Source organism: Papilio machaon, chromosome 21, assembly GCF_912999745.1.
Source record: "Papilio machaon chromosome 21, ilPapMach1.1, whole genome shotgun sequence".
Taxonomy (NCBI): Eukaryota; Metazoa; Arthropoda; class Insecta; order Lepidoptera; family Papilionidae; genus Papilio; species Papilio machaon.
In genome coordinates this window covers 1,941,369-1,957,175 of record NC_060006.1, presented here as the reverse complement: position 1 = coordinate 1,957,175, position 15,807 = coordinate 1,941,369, and the positions used below count along the sequence as shown (strand labels likewise).

The 15,807-nt window shown below is 33.4% G+C and overlaps 3 protein-coding genes across 3 annotated transcripts; 2 read left to right on the top strand and 1 right to left on the bottom strand.

Annotated features, from left to right (window-relative positions):
* The first annotated feature begins 3 nt into the window (after nucleotides 1-3).
* Nucleotides 4-756, top strand: LOC123722196. Its single transcript, XM_045683280.1, has 2 exons — nucleotides 4-297; nucleotides 407-756. The coding sequence occupies exons 1-2, from the start codon at nucleotides 124-126 to the stop codon at nucleotides 551-553; spliced, it is 321 nt and encodes a 106-aa protein (XP_045539236.1). The 5' UTR covers nucleotides 4-123; the 3' UTR covers nucleotides 554-756.
* A 1,965-nt stretch (nucleotides 757-2,721) lies between these two features.
* LOC106711111 (apoptosis-inducing factor 3) lies at nucleotides 2,722-12,141 on the bottom strand. Its single transcript, XM_014503338.2, has 4 exons — nucleotides 12,029-12,141; nucleotides 11,802-11,891; nucleotides 11,159-11,493; nucleotides 2,722-4,234 (listed from the first exon to the last, which is right to left on the bottom strand). The coding sequence occupies exons 1-4, from the start codon at nucleotides 12,084-12,086 to the stop codon at nucleotides 2,939-2,941; spliced, it is 1,779 nt and encodes a 592-aa protein (XP_014358824.2). The 5' UTR covers nucleotides 12,087-12,141; the 3' UTR covers nucleotides 2,722-2,938.
* A 554-nt stretch (nucleotides 12,142-12,695) lies between these two features.
* On the top strand, nucleotides 12,696-15,784 carry LOC106711679. The gene is made up of 5 exons (XM_045683321.1): nucleotides 12,696-13,236; nucleotides 13,623-13,712; nucleotides 13,821-14,041; nucleotides 14,122-14,427; nucleotides 14,760-15,784. Exons 4-5 carry the CDS (start codon nucleotides 14,355-14,357, stop codon nucleotides 15,782-15,784), a joined length of 1,098 nt encoding a protein of 365 aa, XP_045539277.1. The 5' UTR covers nucleotides 12,696-13,236; nucleotides 13,623-13,712; nucleotides 13,821-14,041; nucleotides 14,122-14,354.
* Nucleotides 15,785-15,807: the final 23 nt, after the last annotated feature.

The following is a 15,807-nucleotide window of genomic DNA, read 5'->3' as shown; positions in this document are numbered from 1 at the left end:
AACTTGTCTTTGGTCATTGTTATTGAGTGTGATGGTGATTTTAATTCCTTGTTAAATAAATTTATTTTTTGTATCCTTGTAATATAAATACATGCAAGTAATTGACTTCGGAAAGAAATCAAAATGAAGTTGTCGCTTATATTGCTTAGGCGAAACCGATTGCCTAATGGACATATATTCAGAGGAAAAGATCGTTTAGTAAAAAAAGTTGAACCCCACCACCTTCGTCGTTTACAACAAGATTTTGCCATTGAAGAACAAAATATGTTTTATTTGAGGTTCCCTTATCTGACAGAGGTAAAATAATTAATTATATAAAAGTGATAAAAGCTGTCAAGATTCTAACCTAAATGTATTATGAACTCAATACATATTTATGTAATGACTGAAATTGTTTAATTTTCAGGCTGAAAGCGCGGGACATGTAAAAGCATTAGGAAAAGTAGAAGAGAGAAAGCAGGCATATCGTGAGAAAAATCTAAAATTTTTCAAAGAAGATGTTACACTTTATGAAAGGTTGAAACATCTCCGTGTTAACGAGGGTTGGGATTAAGCAAGGATAATGTTCTTTTTAACTTATTGATAACGTAGAATTACTATAGATATATTGTCTTTGAAAATACAATACAAAATAGTGAACTTGCAGCTTTTACTGTCCTCATATCATATATTTCACCTTCCTAAACAATGTGTTAATACAATATTGGTTCCAGTGATGTACTCCGAATAAAATCCAAAGTGATATAACAACATTTAATACTTTATTTATTACCATATAAATAATTCATAGACACTGTGTTATCACATTTATAGACACATATAAACTTTGAACATATTTTTAAATATTTATGAAATGCTTACATATTTTATATTCAATGTATTTGCAATATACAGTTTAAAATATATAAAATGAACTATAAAAGATTGAAATTCACACAAACATTTGTTATTAAATATTTTATAGCAATAATTTTATTAAAAGCAGATAAATTTATTAATAATATATAAATTAAGCACTAAGTGCGTTTAGTTATATATACATCGTCTTTTGTTGCATTGTAAGTACATTTTTATGAAACAGCTCTGTTCTGAAATATATTTAGATCATATAGTCAAAGGATAGCTTCTAATCATGTCACTAAATTTGCTGAACTACAACTCAATGGTTCAAGTTTATTTGTGCTGAGCTTTTAATCGGTTTAGAGCTGATGTATAATATTAGTAGCTCCTATTCATAAACTACATAAATACAATATAATATCTAGAAGACCACATAAGCTATACATAAAAAAGTGTTTATAGTTAATATTAGGTCCTTACATATGAAATTGGCGTTTTTCGTACTGGTCACTTTAATCACGAATTTCTCCTCTTTGGTAAGGAATTCCAAATTCAAATTTGTACAGCTATAGACTCATGTATTTGTGGTTCGATGACCGTCATTCTTTTGTTTTTTTTCTTCTGTTTTTTTCTGTTTGCGTCACTCATTTTACAAAAAATTGTGGAAACTTAAAATATCGCATTATTTGTGGAAAGTGGAAAACTTAAAATATCGCATTATTTACGAGTACGAGTTCCGCCGTGGCACTAGTGCTGCGGAAACGACTCGAAGGGTGAATGATGTGTATGGCGGTCGTGTTGCAAAAGAAAACACAGTTCGTTTTTGGTTCCAACGTTTTCGTTCTGGAAATTTCGATCTGCAGAACAAGCCCCGTGGACGGCCTGAGACTCAAGTTGATAATGAAGAGTTGAAGGCTATTGTGGAAGCGGATCCATCGCAAACCACGTCCGAGTTAGCTGCAGGCTGCGATGTTAGTGATAAAACTGTTTTAATTCACTTGAAGCAAATTGGGAAGATTAAAAAGCTTGAAAGGTGGGTACCTCACGAATTGACTGAAGCAAACCGGCAAACGCGCGTCGACTGTTGCGTTACATTACTAAACCGGCACAATAATGAAGGTATTTTAAACCGAATCATTACCTGTGATGAAAAATGGGTTCTTTACGATAATCGGAAGCGCTCAGCGCAATGGTTGGATCCTGGCCAGCCAGCCAAATCCTGCCCCAAGCGAAAATTAACCCCAATAAAGTTACTTGTAAGCGTTTGGTGGACTAGTGCCGGTATTGTTCATTACAGTTTTCTCAAATCTGGCCAGACTATTACGGCTGATGTCTATTGTCAGCAATTGCAAACCATGATGGAAAAGCTAGCGGCTAAACAATCTAGGCTGGTCAATCGCTCCACGCCACTGCTGCTTCACGACAACGCTAGACCACACACTGCGCAACAGACGGCTACTAAATTAGAAGAGCTTCAATTGGAAAGTCTAAGACATCCTCCGTATTCCCCGGACCTTGCTCCAACAGATTACCATTTTTTTCGAAATTTGGATAACTTCTTGCAAGGGAAAAAATTCAACTCCGATGGGGCAATCCAAATCGCCTTCAAAGATTTTATTGATTCCCGTCCGACTGTTTTTTTTAGTAAAGGGATCAATGAACTACCTATGAGATGGCAAAAGTGCATAGAAAATAATGGTTTATACTTTGATTAATTAAATATATTAAATTAAAAAATATTCGACTTTTTGTTCCTCCCATACAAAACGCCAATTTCATATGTAAGGACCTAATATTTACTGTATTTTTAGTATTATTTTTGACAGGAGCATGATTTTTTTTAAATAATATCCTATTATAATTTAAAAAAAAAATGATTTTAAATTAAAACGATATAGAAAAGAACCTTGGGCCAAGCACGAATGTTTACGATAAGAGCCTTTGTACTGATATAATAAGATTTTTGGTGTACTTTGCACAAACTTTATCAATGACGATATCATGGCATTTATCACAAATATTCGTGCTAGACGCCACCATATTTTACAACATGAAATTCTACAATTAATCTGATAATACCAAAATAATACTGAAACTCTTAACAACTCTTCGTCCATGCAAAAGGATCATCCTTTAGATCCTTCTTGTATAAAGATTTACCTTGATATACAAGTTCTGCGAATTGAGAGACTACAGGATCTCGCATGCAAGACGCCACGGCGATTACTTTATCCGACTTATCAAAGAAAAATATAACAAATTTTAAAGCATCAATATCTCCCTCTATTTGTGTGCTAAATGGTTTACCGCACCCAGCATACCGTATAGACTTCCCAAAGAGCATGGTCCAGAAATATGGCACAGTTTTGAGTTGAGTTTCCTTCTTCAAGATGTTAAGACCGGCAACTTTGCCGTGATACTGGGAAAGACCTATATGTCCAATGGCCATTTGTTCATTGTTATGAGCGAACACGGGTGCGTAAGCTATATCGCCGCCAGCGTAAACGTTTTTGATATTAGTCTCCAATTTATCTGATACAATAACCGCACCATTCGGCCGCAATGCGATACCACTATCTTTGAGGAAGTCTGTATAGAATGTGCTTCCCACACCCAAAATCAACAGGTCTGCGGGTAGTGTGGCACCATTTGCCAGTTCAACGGACGTTATCATACCATTTTCGCCGTTACATTTAGTTATCGTTGTTTCGAAATGAAATTGAACATTCTTCTCTTCGAATAGTTTTCTTAGACTCTTGCCGATTTCCGGTCCGAATATTAATCCGAGGGGTTCAGTGTCCTTGCCGACGACCGTCATAGACTTAGCAGCTTGTGTGCAAGACGCCGCTGCCTCCAACCCGATAAAACTCAGGCCGAGAACGACCACGTTCTTGTCTTTATCTGAACCTAGAGCTTTGAGGATATTTACTGAATCCTCGTAATTTCTAACTGTGAATATATTTTTCAAATCTATGCCTGGGACATCGGGAACGCGTGGTTTGCACCCAGTTGCAATATAAACTGTACTGTAAGGTAATTTTTTGCCGTTGCTCAGATGAACTACTTTCGCTTGCGGTTCGAGTTTCGTCGCTTCGACGCCTTTAAGGATATCTATATTTGCGTCCGTATAATATTCTTGATTCCTGACTTGTAGTTTCTCTATATCTGTGGGAGTTGTTATTTTGGATATTTTGATTCTGTCGTAAGGAAGGTAGTTCTCTTTAGCGACAATAGTGATGCGTCCCTTGAAGCCCTCGCCACGTAGAGTTTCAGCGCAAGTGGCGCCAGACGGACCTCCGCCGATGATCACTACCGAAGTGTCGTCGCATGGCGCTCTTGATCCCATATCTTTTGATCTCTTGTTGGTTTTTAAATCAGATATTTTAGCGCGCACCTGAAACATGAGATTTTTAAAAATTACATAACTTTTATTTGTCATCAAAATGTAAACATTTAAATGCTAAATAAAAATTAAACAACATAATCTAAGCATCTAAAATATATGCACGGTCATAAGTTTGTGTAATAGAAATATTTTATGAAACCATTAAAACTTCGTAGTATTAGTAGTTCATAAAATATTTGCCGTTTTACTTGGTCGAGCTTAGTGTGACCTTCGTGTGACTGTTTCAACGTTCCATCTAATGCATCAAGGTTATATCATTGTATTTAAACGAATCAGACTCAATGAACAATGTAAAAATGCATCAAGTCTGAACTATAAAGTTCACTATAAGTTTCTAAGGATTCAATATAGGACCTTCCTTATTTTTAGTTAATTTCACTGTTCCTGACAAAAATACATTTTAGATCACATTTAACAAGAATATTTGATGTCTCTTTTATAAACCTTCTTTATATTTTTAAAACAAAGGTTCTTAGCGTTTTTAGAAAAGAACTAGCTTTCGACCACGACTCCGTTCGCGCGGAATTAAAAAAACTTCATTTAGTTGCCTATGTGTTCATCCAGATAATTTTCTACATCCATGCCAAATTTCATCGAGATCAGTTGACCCGTTACTTTCCAACATTCGCATTTAGAACTTAAGCCAACGAATAAAAAAAAACTTACTAAGTAGCCTATGAAATAGCCTTCTAGTCTACGTTCTACATCTATGCCAAATTTCATCGTGATCTGTTAAGCCGTTCTAGAGATAACTACAAACAAACATACATCCATCCATCTTAAAATTCGCATTTGTAATATTAGTAAGAAGTAAGATATTTAGGGAACAACGAACTTAGATTTCCAATCAAGCAACATCAATCATTATTACGATCCATAGTTTTTATACCTTCTTAAGTTCCTTACAATAGCTTTGTCGGTTACTTAATTATATAGTCTTAAAAGGCTAAATTCGAAGTAATTCGTAATTTTATACCGACATACTCCATATTCAATTCCAAGTTACACGTCGCGTCGATTAGAAAACATTGACATATGACTATTACTTAGTCATCTGTATACATAAATCAATAAGTTACAATGAATAATAAACAGCGGAAGTTATGAGATATCTTACTAATATTATAAATGCGAATGTTTGGATGGATGTTTGTTTGAAGGTATCTCCGGAACGGGTTAACGGATTTTAATGATATTTAGCAAAGATGTAGAACATAGTCTGGAAGAACATTTAGGCTACCTGTAAAGGTTTTTTGTCATCCCTTTCACCTTTCCTGTAAAAACCTCTATAACGATATGTTTTATTCGTGTTTCGTAAATATACACATCAAAAAAGTCTAAGCAACACATATAAATTTCAATTTTACAATGTGTTTTCGCATTAAATCCTTAGTATTTTCGTACTTTTATTATTTATTAATGCTTTTTTAATATTAAACAACAATTGTTTTTTTTTATTTACTTTTTAATAATCTTAATAACCAATAATTACGAGTAAGGAATGTTTGTACGTAGTACAAAGTAAGGTGCCTAATCAACTAAACTTAAAGTAAAATTAAATGGTTGTACAAAAATTGCATAAATTGATACAAAGTGTGGTCTCCTCTGTTATGGAGAACTTGCTGGCACCGATTATTCATAGAATCGATGAGACTGTTAATGTGATCCTACGGCAATTGCTCCCAATGAAATTTTAGTAAGTTCATCAGTTGTTGGGTTGTTGTCACTCCATCCAAGTCATTTAAAACACGTCTCTGGAGCATGTCCCGTGCATGCTCGATGGGGTTGAGGTCTGGCGATTGTGCAGGCCAAGGCAATACCAGGAAGTTTTCCCTTGCCAAGTACTCCCGTGTGTGCAAAGCTGTATGCGAACGCGCATTGTCATGCATCAAGGTGAAATCGAAGCCAAGCGCTTGTGCGAATGGATGGACATAAGGTCTTAGAACATCTTCAACGTAATTTACAGCGTTCATGTTACCATTTACAAAAACGAGCTCAGTTCGTCTGTTCTTCATAATACCCACCCATACCATAACTGTTAAGTCGTTGTGTGGATGCACTTCCTGAAGCCACCTCAGTCTTTCAGTATTTCCAGGACAACGGTACACTCTTACCCTTCTAGTATCAGGCTAGAACCCAAATCGAGACTCATCGCAAAATAAAATTTTATCCCATTGTTTCGGGGTCCATATAATGTGTTGCCTAAACCATTCATTTCGACGAGCGCGATTCCCGTGACGTATCGGTGGGCACCTAATTGGCCGTCGTGCTCGTAGGCCATACTCATGCAATCGATTTCACACAGTTTGGAAGCTAACAACAAGACTACTTGAATTTTGTAGCCTCAAACCTATCTCTCGGGCGGTTAACATCGGCTGGCGTCTTTCAGTCAGTTGTATGTATCGATCTTGCCGTGTTGTTGTACACCTTCCTCGACCTGGGTGCTGCTCAGCAGGATCTCCCGTGTTAGTTTAACGCTGATGAACACGGCAAATAACGCTTCTATTGATACCAAAATACCGAGATACCTGAGATTGAGTTCTTCCCGCTTGCAACATCCCTACAGCTCTCTGCATTTTATCTGCGTTCAAATGACGTCGCTCCATAACGTAAAAAATGTCTCAAAATTCAAATTTGTTCAAAACTTTTTTAATTATTGTTTGAATCTTAAAATTGATACCGAATACTAAATTTTAACAAGCAAAGAAAACGCTGTAAAATTCGAACAAATGCATTCGCTTTTGAATATGTGAAAAAAAAAACAAATGATACTCGATTTTTTTTCACAACCAGCCAGTATGTCCTATAGATCAAAAAAGTTTACATAAGTATTACCTACTTGGTAAAAAATGATTAAATAATTGATTAATAACTTGAAACAGTATGTGTTGCTTAGACTTTTTTGATGTGTGTAGTAACAAATTTAGAAACAAACAGTTGACGTGTGATTGCTGAATTCAGAGTCTATATTTAGCTAACAACTCATTTGTTATGAGTCACATCGACTGTTGGTAATTCCATAAATCATAAAACATAATTAGTGCTGTTAACGCATATTATATTTATTATATTAATTAATTATTGCAATACTAGCTGTCTGAATTAAAAAAAAAAACGTAATAAGTAGCCTATGTATTCTTCCAGACTATATTCCACATCTCTGCCAATTTTCATCAAGACCCGTTGTGCCGATCTGGAGATACCTTCAAACAAACATCCATCTAAACATTCGCATTTATAATATTAGTAAGAAGTAAGATTATGTTTATTTCTTTTCATAATACCGCATGCTATTACTGCGAAAACACAATTGAAAAACATATTTTCTCTGTTTCGTTGTATTATCTCTGTTTTTACAAGAGAATAATAAAGACAACAATATGTTTTTATACAAGTGTTTCGACAGTAAAAACTCAACGTAACGTTTGCGAATATTGCACGCATTTATTATTACGTCATAGCCATGTGGAATACGGGCAGGGTCGGCAAGCAAGGTCGCCGAATAGCAACAAATTTTTCCTTGTCCATTACTCTTCAATCGCATTTTATTTGTGTTTATGTACGACTGGACACGCTTATTTGTCACAGCTCCATACATATAAATTTCGAAGAGTTACGTCATGTTTCGACTAACAATCTTACAAAAAAAATCACATATGACTAAACTTGAATTTTAATCACGTCTGTGAAACGGTCAACATAACAAATATCATAGAACAAGGAGATGATTTGCTTTTAGCTTTTAGAATGTAACAATTGTCAAATTATTAAGTAACAATTTTTAAATAATTGAATCTAAAATATGACACTCACGCCCATTATGATAGGCAGAGATTACGAACTACCCGCGCGATACTGGCACACCTTTTTTCCTTTTAATTTTATATAGTTCTTTACATGAATAGTAAACCTAATTATCTGGCTAATCGTGAGTTTCCGAGACCAAAATCCTTGTTTAAAACATATTGTTATCTTTGTTTTGTCAAAGATAATGACAGGGATGACGATATGTTTTGTATAGAGATTTTGTCTCAGAAATCAACGGTAAAACCTTGACTTGTCTTATTTACGTAATGTAGAAAGGAAATATAAGGAAAAACAATTGATACATCATAACACAAAATCGTAATAACCTTCAAAAGAATGCTATCGATAACTTTAGTTGCATTTTGATATCCTTATCTAATCTTTTGTAAATTAAAAGAAAACGTATAGTAATGCGTCTTAACGAGCTAAAGCAGTTTCAATATTTTTTACAATCAAATTCTTTTTTTAAACATAAAAAATAACTACTGTGTGCTATAAAGTACGTCACGAATATCATAATTACTTATGTCTTTCCTTAATATTGAAAGAAATATGTAAAAAAGAGATCGAATCATATTAGAAACACAAAAAAAAAACTCGTTATCCTTCAAAATGTAAAAAAGACCTTGTTCAACCACATAGCTAGGTCACCAGACAGTTTTCACCAACGTTAACTGCCTAGTTATGTTTTAAAGAAGTTACGATAACAGTAACAAGTTTGAACAAGGCTCTTTTTAATATTTATACCGAGACGCCTCGGTATTTAAAAATAACAAGTAAATTAATCCAACTGTGGATTTCCAATGTGTTCCTTACAAAGCCATATTGTTGTAAAAAATCAACATTTTTCAGAGATAATGGGACATGGTATGTTTTTGTACAATAGTTTCGACTGTCGAAGCCCACAGAGAGAAACCAGTTGACTGTACCCTTTTGTATATCTTAGGGGAAGAATATATTCAAATAAAACCTCATCTTTCGCTTTTAAGTGGGCTACAACTGAATTAATATATATTTTATAAGGAAACTAATAATTTTTTTAGACTATTCAGATAAAGGAGTTGTAAACGTTGATTACATTATTAATTTATTTCCTTCAATAAATTTAAAATAAAAAAACGCGAATGCTATAAAAAGATAAAGATTACAACACCAGACGTTTTACATAATACGATAAAATGATTGATTAAAAGAAAACTTATCAAATAAGTAAAAAAAAAATTCTGATTAATCTGATCGATTATATCATTTATCAAACAATAACCTACTTACGTCGAGACATAACTTTTCAATATAAATACATATTTATATTACTATGTAAATATGTAATATTATTAATCTATATATATAAAAGAAAGTCGTGTTAGTTACACTATTTATAACTGAAGATCGGTCGGACGGACTCGCGGGTAAAAGCTAGTAATTAATAAATCTTTTGTCATATATCAAGAAACAAACCTACCAGTAAGTCATCTGAATGTTATCTAATACTGTCATACATATTACAAATCGAGTTTTAATAAAGAAAATTATTTGTAAAATCACGCACGGAATAATAACAAGATTTCCTTTCGGAATTAGTGAGCCTTTAATCTCTTTGGTTGAACTTCGTAATAGCGACGAGAATTCCAAGTTTCCAATAAAACTGTAACGTGTTTGCCTATTAACTTGAACAAGCCGTAAAACAATACAAATGGAAACACCTTTCTATCGGATAACAATATTAGGTGTGGTATTACTCACTTGTTTCTTAGTCACATGCCAATTATGTAACAAGTTTAACTGCGTATTAAATGAAATTAAAAACAGACTTTTTGAAATTACTTAAAGATTCTCATCATGCTACTTTTTCTCTGTATCCAGGTCGCTGTTTTCAAATAGTACGGAAAAAAGCTGATCGATTACTATGTACTGTTATATAGCCAGGACTTGTTGCTTATTTTTTTTTCTAGACACTACAAACATATACCCATATAGTAACAACAATAGTCAGTCTAGATAAATTCGTCGACATTTTTTTTAACTGTCCCTAAAAAAAATTACGACTTATATAAAAAGCTTTGTTTATATACATAAAATGCATTGTTTGTTCATACAGTTTACAATAAACACTATAGTGTTTTAAATTTAATAAAAGTCCGACCTTATCTTTACCGTCTTTATTATTCAGCTCGCATTCTTGAGAAGTGAGCGCGCCATCCCAGCACTACGGAATTTAGATTAAAATTCCTAAAGCTATTAGGATTTTTTTATTTCATTTCAGTTAAAGGATTTTAGAACAATTAAATTTCTGTGGATTAATATGAAAATTTAATTGGCAGTTACTTTTTTTTAATGACTCCCAAGTAGGGTTAGCGACAGGACGGAGGCCGGCCGTAAAAACTTAAGCCAACACTTTAAGGTTTATAAAACCGTGTACCGGTTCGTGTGCCCACCCCACGTGAGTGGGTAAATTCCAGGGAAATTATGAGTTTTTTTAATGAATATATTATTGGCTACATATCTATGTAATGTCAAGTATAAACAAGATAATATAAATATATATTATAAATAAATATTCTGAAAACTTGTTCTAATCCTTTGCCATATGTAGGAGAAAAAAAAATGTAGAATTTTTCGACGCTGTTCTTGCGTGCCCTAGATTTATTATAGTAATACCCACTATTTTTAAAATTAAACTTAGATATAATACATCTAGATTGAGTGTTTCATACAAGTTTGACATTAATATGTAAGATTTTGCTTACGAAGATTACGAAATGTTTAGTGATAAATTTACCAAAATTCATTGTAATATAAATGACAACTCTGGGGACATTTATCACAAAAAAATCGCCTCCGAAGGTCTTCTAATATGCCTCACTTTTGTGCTCTCAACATTCCATATAGATGTATAAAACAATTGTATAAATAATATTAAAAATGTGAATGTTTACATGTTTGTTTTATGGTATCTCCAAAACGGCTCAACAGATCTTGATGAAATTTGGCACAGATGTTGAGCATATTCTGGAAGAACACATTGGCTATTTATTGAGTTATTTTTAATAATGCATGGCCGGAGTCGCAGGCAACAGCTAGTATTAAATATAAAAAAGCACTTACTTTAACTTCTCCTTTTTCTGTCACAGTAACTTGGTAGCATGGTAAAGAATCAAAACCGGGGAAGTCTTCTATATCACCAGTTTTCAAATTAAAGCATGCCCCGTGCCAGGGACACCTCACCCTACCATCTCCTAGGGCTCCAGTCACAAGTGGAGCTCCATAATGTGTACACTTAGTGCCCACTGCACTGAATTCTCCTTTCTGTTTAACCAGCAAAACTTTGCCCTCCTCTCCTATATCAAATACTTTCATCTCATTTTCCTTGAGATCATTTTCTTTGCAAACTACAGATTCCACATAATGGTTTGTTGATTCAGTTCGTGATATTGTCCCACCTATTGATAAAATAAAACACTTTTATGATTAAAAGAAGTAAGCCTTCTTTATAATTAATTTTAATATTAAAACGAATTATTTTTATAAAGAAAAGAACTTATACTTTTTGCATAAGTTGCAAAAATCGAACCCTTAATATTAGTTACTTTACAGGCAAAAAAGGTTGTAACAAATGTCGTAAGAATTACTCTTAAAAAAATTAATAAGATTAGGATTGATTTTAATTTTATAGTAATGTGACGGTTATATTTATTCTGTTATATTTGTAGAACAAACATTGTACTTGTACTTTTTATTATTTACTTACGATTTTCATTTTCATTTTTACTTGTTCCACATTTAGGCGAAAAGGATCTTGATGATGAAGTTCCCATAATTTTGTTGTTATTAGAATGCTCTGTAATAAATATAACACACTTACAACACAAGCCACGACCACGGCACAACTAATTTGTAAATTAACAATTTGCCTAACTGATTACTGTGTAAAAGATAATTGGAATCTAAACTGTAAGTGTAGTAGAAAGGAATTACCTTGAAGAAAATAATTCGCGACCTTATTCAAGTTAAAGCGGCGGCGGAATACAAACATTTTTCTCTGTTCCGCACAGAATAAATATAACTCGTTTTCTAAAGAATTTTATTCTGCATGGGTGCGGAAAAAATCTTTTAGGTTGATTCGTTCTTAAAATATTTATCTTTTTCTTATGTAATAAGAATAATTTGATAACGATAAGCTATTTCAATCATTGTAAAATACAATGAAAGTAGTCATAATCCGATAAATTAAAGAAAACAATTATTTTTATGTTTCAAAGTATTATTAATATGGTATGGTAATTTAGAAAGGGAAAGTGATCGTGTAAGTAAACATAATCCGATTCAATTAAGCAAAAAATTTTGTTTTAACAAAGTGTTATAAGTTGAAGTATGGTAATTTGTAAAGGGACCATCTTTCTAAATAACCAAGTTTTTATCGAAGCTTATTTATAAAATAGAAGTACACACAAAAAAAATTAACATCGATTGTTAAGCAGAAATTGAAAGTAAAAGTAAGTAAATAAAATTAAGAACTTATAAAAATAAAATTTTCGCTGTTCTCTACAATAATATTGAGTGGTGCATAGTCTTTGGCTTAAAAATGAAGTTTATCAATTTTACATCATGCAACCCCATTGATTGAACACTTTTCTGATCAGGCCTGTGACACCTTTAGTTCCTCCGTTTACGCAAAGCGCTAGTGTGCTGGCTGCTGATTGGTCGACCGCCATCTTGGATCGCCATACCGTCGTTTCAATTTTGACATTGACAAAATCAAGTAATTGAGTATTTATCGAGTGAAAATTACGGTATTATTTTGTGTATTTCTCGCTATTTTAAGCTTGAGTTAAGTTACAAATTAAACGTAGTTTTTCCTTCATATATCATCGATTAACCGACTATTGTTTTCGCCATGGATTTGCGAAAATGCTGTGTTGGGAACTGCTCATCTACAAACAGAACACATCGCCTTTTCTATCTTCCAAAGGACGATAATTTAAGACAGTTGTGGCTGTCTTTCTTGATCCCCACTAACATAGAGCTCAGTGGTTTATCTAAAGAACAGCTGTTGGCGAAACGTGTTTGTCAAAAGCACTTTGATCGGTATCAATTTGATAATACGGGAAACCGTCTCCGCAGTGGCTACCCTTGCTTGTTTACTGCAAAAGAAATATTTTATGGAAGTCCCCTAAGCTCCACTGGTAAGCAGAAGATTTGCATTTATTTAATTTTGATAGATAAGAGGTATAGGCCTTTCAGCATCTTATTGTATAGTCAGTGGTCCCACTGCTGGCGAGGAAGCGACAAACCGTGAACTATTCAGGCTCAAAAAACGTATAATAAGATGTAGATCCCACATAAATAAAATAGATGTATATAGTATATATAGCATATAGTATATTAACAGCTACTTTCTGGATGTTCACAGGGCTATAAGTTTATCGCCTCTTATATCTACGTGCTCATTGCTGGGGGTGGGACCACAGCCTTTCCATGCTATATAAGATCATCATTCTGATATCTACACTGATAGTGTAATTTGTGGTCAGAATCCAGTGCTTCTAATAACTAACCTAAAATGTTTCAGTTGGTGACCACATAAGCGACCACAATTACTGTTTACCAATTGCACCTGAAAGTGACGACATTGAGGAAGCTACTGCTCTCAGAGTTGATGGTTGGTATTGTAGCATTGAAAGATTAATATAATTATTTGTATTTATCAATTTGAAATGGATTCAGAATATGTTTAGGTATGTTTTTAAACAATTATTTTGCTTTCCAGGTGATCATTCATATCATAAATCAGTTGAATCACAAGTTCCTGAACCCATTGAAATAGCTTCAACAACAGGTGGTGGTGGTAGGAGGTGGTTGCAAAGGTGTCACAGTCAGGTCTAATACCTATAGCCCTAGTTTGTGACCAAGGTACCACATTTAGAAGTGCATTAAAAATGTTAAGACAAGAGACAGCACAGAAAATAAATCTGAAAGGTGAACACTGTGGTTAGTAGTAAATATTTTTAGATAATTTAATATAGTTGTTTGTTGAAATTTTACTTATGTAACTTTTTTTATTTTTGCAGATGGAACAATTGAAGTTTCTGGGCAAAAACTTAGTGTGGTATTCGACCCACCTCATTTGCTTAAAGGATTGAGGAACAATTTTCTGACCAAAAATATGGTTTTTGATGGTGCCATTGCCACATGGGATGATATTCTGACAGTATATAGAGCTGACTGTCTTGACTGACTCGGACACACCAGGATGAACAAAAAATGAACAGATCATCATGTGATTGCATCAAAAATAATAAAAATGAAAGTCAGTGTAGCCGCTCAAGTTCTCAGCGCACAAACCAGTGCCATGCTGAAATACACCTCATTATACAGTATGTATTTTATCCTTCAAATATGAAAGTCACTAGAGGTGTATGGATTTTTGTTATACTTTCACTCAAAAACTACCAAATGTATTTGATGATACTATGGTAATATAACTCATACTTCAGAATAAGACATAAGTACAATTGTATATATAGTAGATAGGGTACATTTATCTTTATACTATAATTATATATATATAGATACTAGCTGTGGGTAAAATACCTAGGTGCAGGTAGTGAAATAATATTTAAGTATTATTTCTATGTTTTGATATTTTAATTATTATGATGATTTTGTATGTACATACAGCTCATAACTATTTGGTTTTTCTTTTCAGGTACAACTGTGAATGGTGAAAATGTTAGTAAAACCATGAAGACAACAGGTGAAGCTGTGGAATTTATGGACAAATTATTTGACAGCGTAAATGGCTCAAAGCGCAGCACAACAAAAGGGAAACTAAGAGGGCCAGTCAAACCAAATTCCGAACATTTTTGTTTTTGGCATGAAGCTATAGAGACATTAAAAAATCTTAGATTTATAGACTCTGCCAGTAAAAAAGCACTAATGAACAAAAAAGAATATTATATAAGGGTTCCCTCTCTTGATGGGTGGGTCACAACACTGGAAAGTTTTGTAAGGATAGCCAAATTGCTGTTTTCAAAATATGGTTTAAAATATTTTTATCCTCGCTTTATAAACCAGGACACGTTAGAAATTTTTATTGGCAGAATAAGGGCTATAAATTATAGAAATGTAAATCCTGACTCATGTACATTCATAAATTCATTTAAATCTCTATTGATTTCCAATGTGATGGGTCCTCATAGCATATACTCCAACTGTGAAGAAGATGACAGTGAAACTATAGTAGATTTTTTTAATTTATTAAAAGAAGATATCGGTACTGATGACAAAGAAAATCTGCCAGTAAATTTTAATTGTATGCCTGGTCTGATTTCCTTGCCATCAGATCAACAAGAGCAGGAAAATAACACATTTTGTGCAACAAGCGCCATTAATGAAAGAGTGCGTGTTCATTCCTCAGCTTACATAGCTGGATATCTGTGCAGAAGAATTTCAAAAAAATTTAATTGTAAGGAATGTCAAAAAACATACATAGGAAATAAAAATGAAAATATTAACACATGGATTGCACATAGGGAGTATAAAAAGGTTAAAAACAGCAATTTGGCGTACCCCTCAAAGCGTTTTCTTATAGTATACAGAGATGTATCTAATTTGATACATAATAATTCAAATAATTATGCGCATACCAAAAGCATCGGGAAATGCATTAAACACGATATTTTAAAGAAATCCAATTTTTACTGGCTGGGTTGCAAAGTGCATAAAACATGAGTACGTGAATATGTCATACGTTT

What these genes read in the sequence shown, in the direction of transcription:
- LOC106711111 (XM_014503338.2), bottom strand. Translation starts at nt 12,086, where the DNA reads ATGTTTGTATTCCGCCGCCGCTTTAACTTGAATAAGGTCGCGAATTAT. An exon ending in CGCGAATTATTTTCTTCAAG is followed by an intron (nt 11,892 to 12,028) that starts GTAATTCCTTTC and finishes TATTTATTACAG; the next exon opens with AGCATTCTAATAACAACAAA. An exon ending in CAGAAAAAGGAGAAGTTAAA is followed by an intron (nt 4,235 to 11,158) that starts GTAAGTGCTTTT and finishes CTCATGTTTCAG; the next exon opens with GTGCGCGCTAAAATATCTGA.
- LOC106711679 (XM_045683321.1), top strand. Translation starts at nt 14,355, where the DNA reads ATGAAAGTCAGTGTAGCCGCTCAAGTTCTCAGCGCACAAACCAGTGCC. An exon ending in GAAATACACCTCATTATACA is followed by an intron (nt 14,428 to 14,759) that starts GTATGTATTTTA and finishes TTTTCTTTTCAG; the next exon opens with GTACAACTGTGAATGGTGAA.
- LOC123722196 (XM_045683280.1), top strand. Translation starts at nt 124, where the DNA reads ATGAAGTTGTCGCTTATATTGCTTAGGCGAAACCGATTGCCTAATGGA. An exon ending in GGTTCCCTTATCTGACAGAG is followed by an intron (nt 298 to 406) that starts GTAAAATAATTA and finishes TTTAATTTTCAG; the next exon opens with GCTGAAAGCGCGGGACATGT.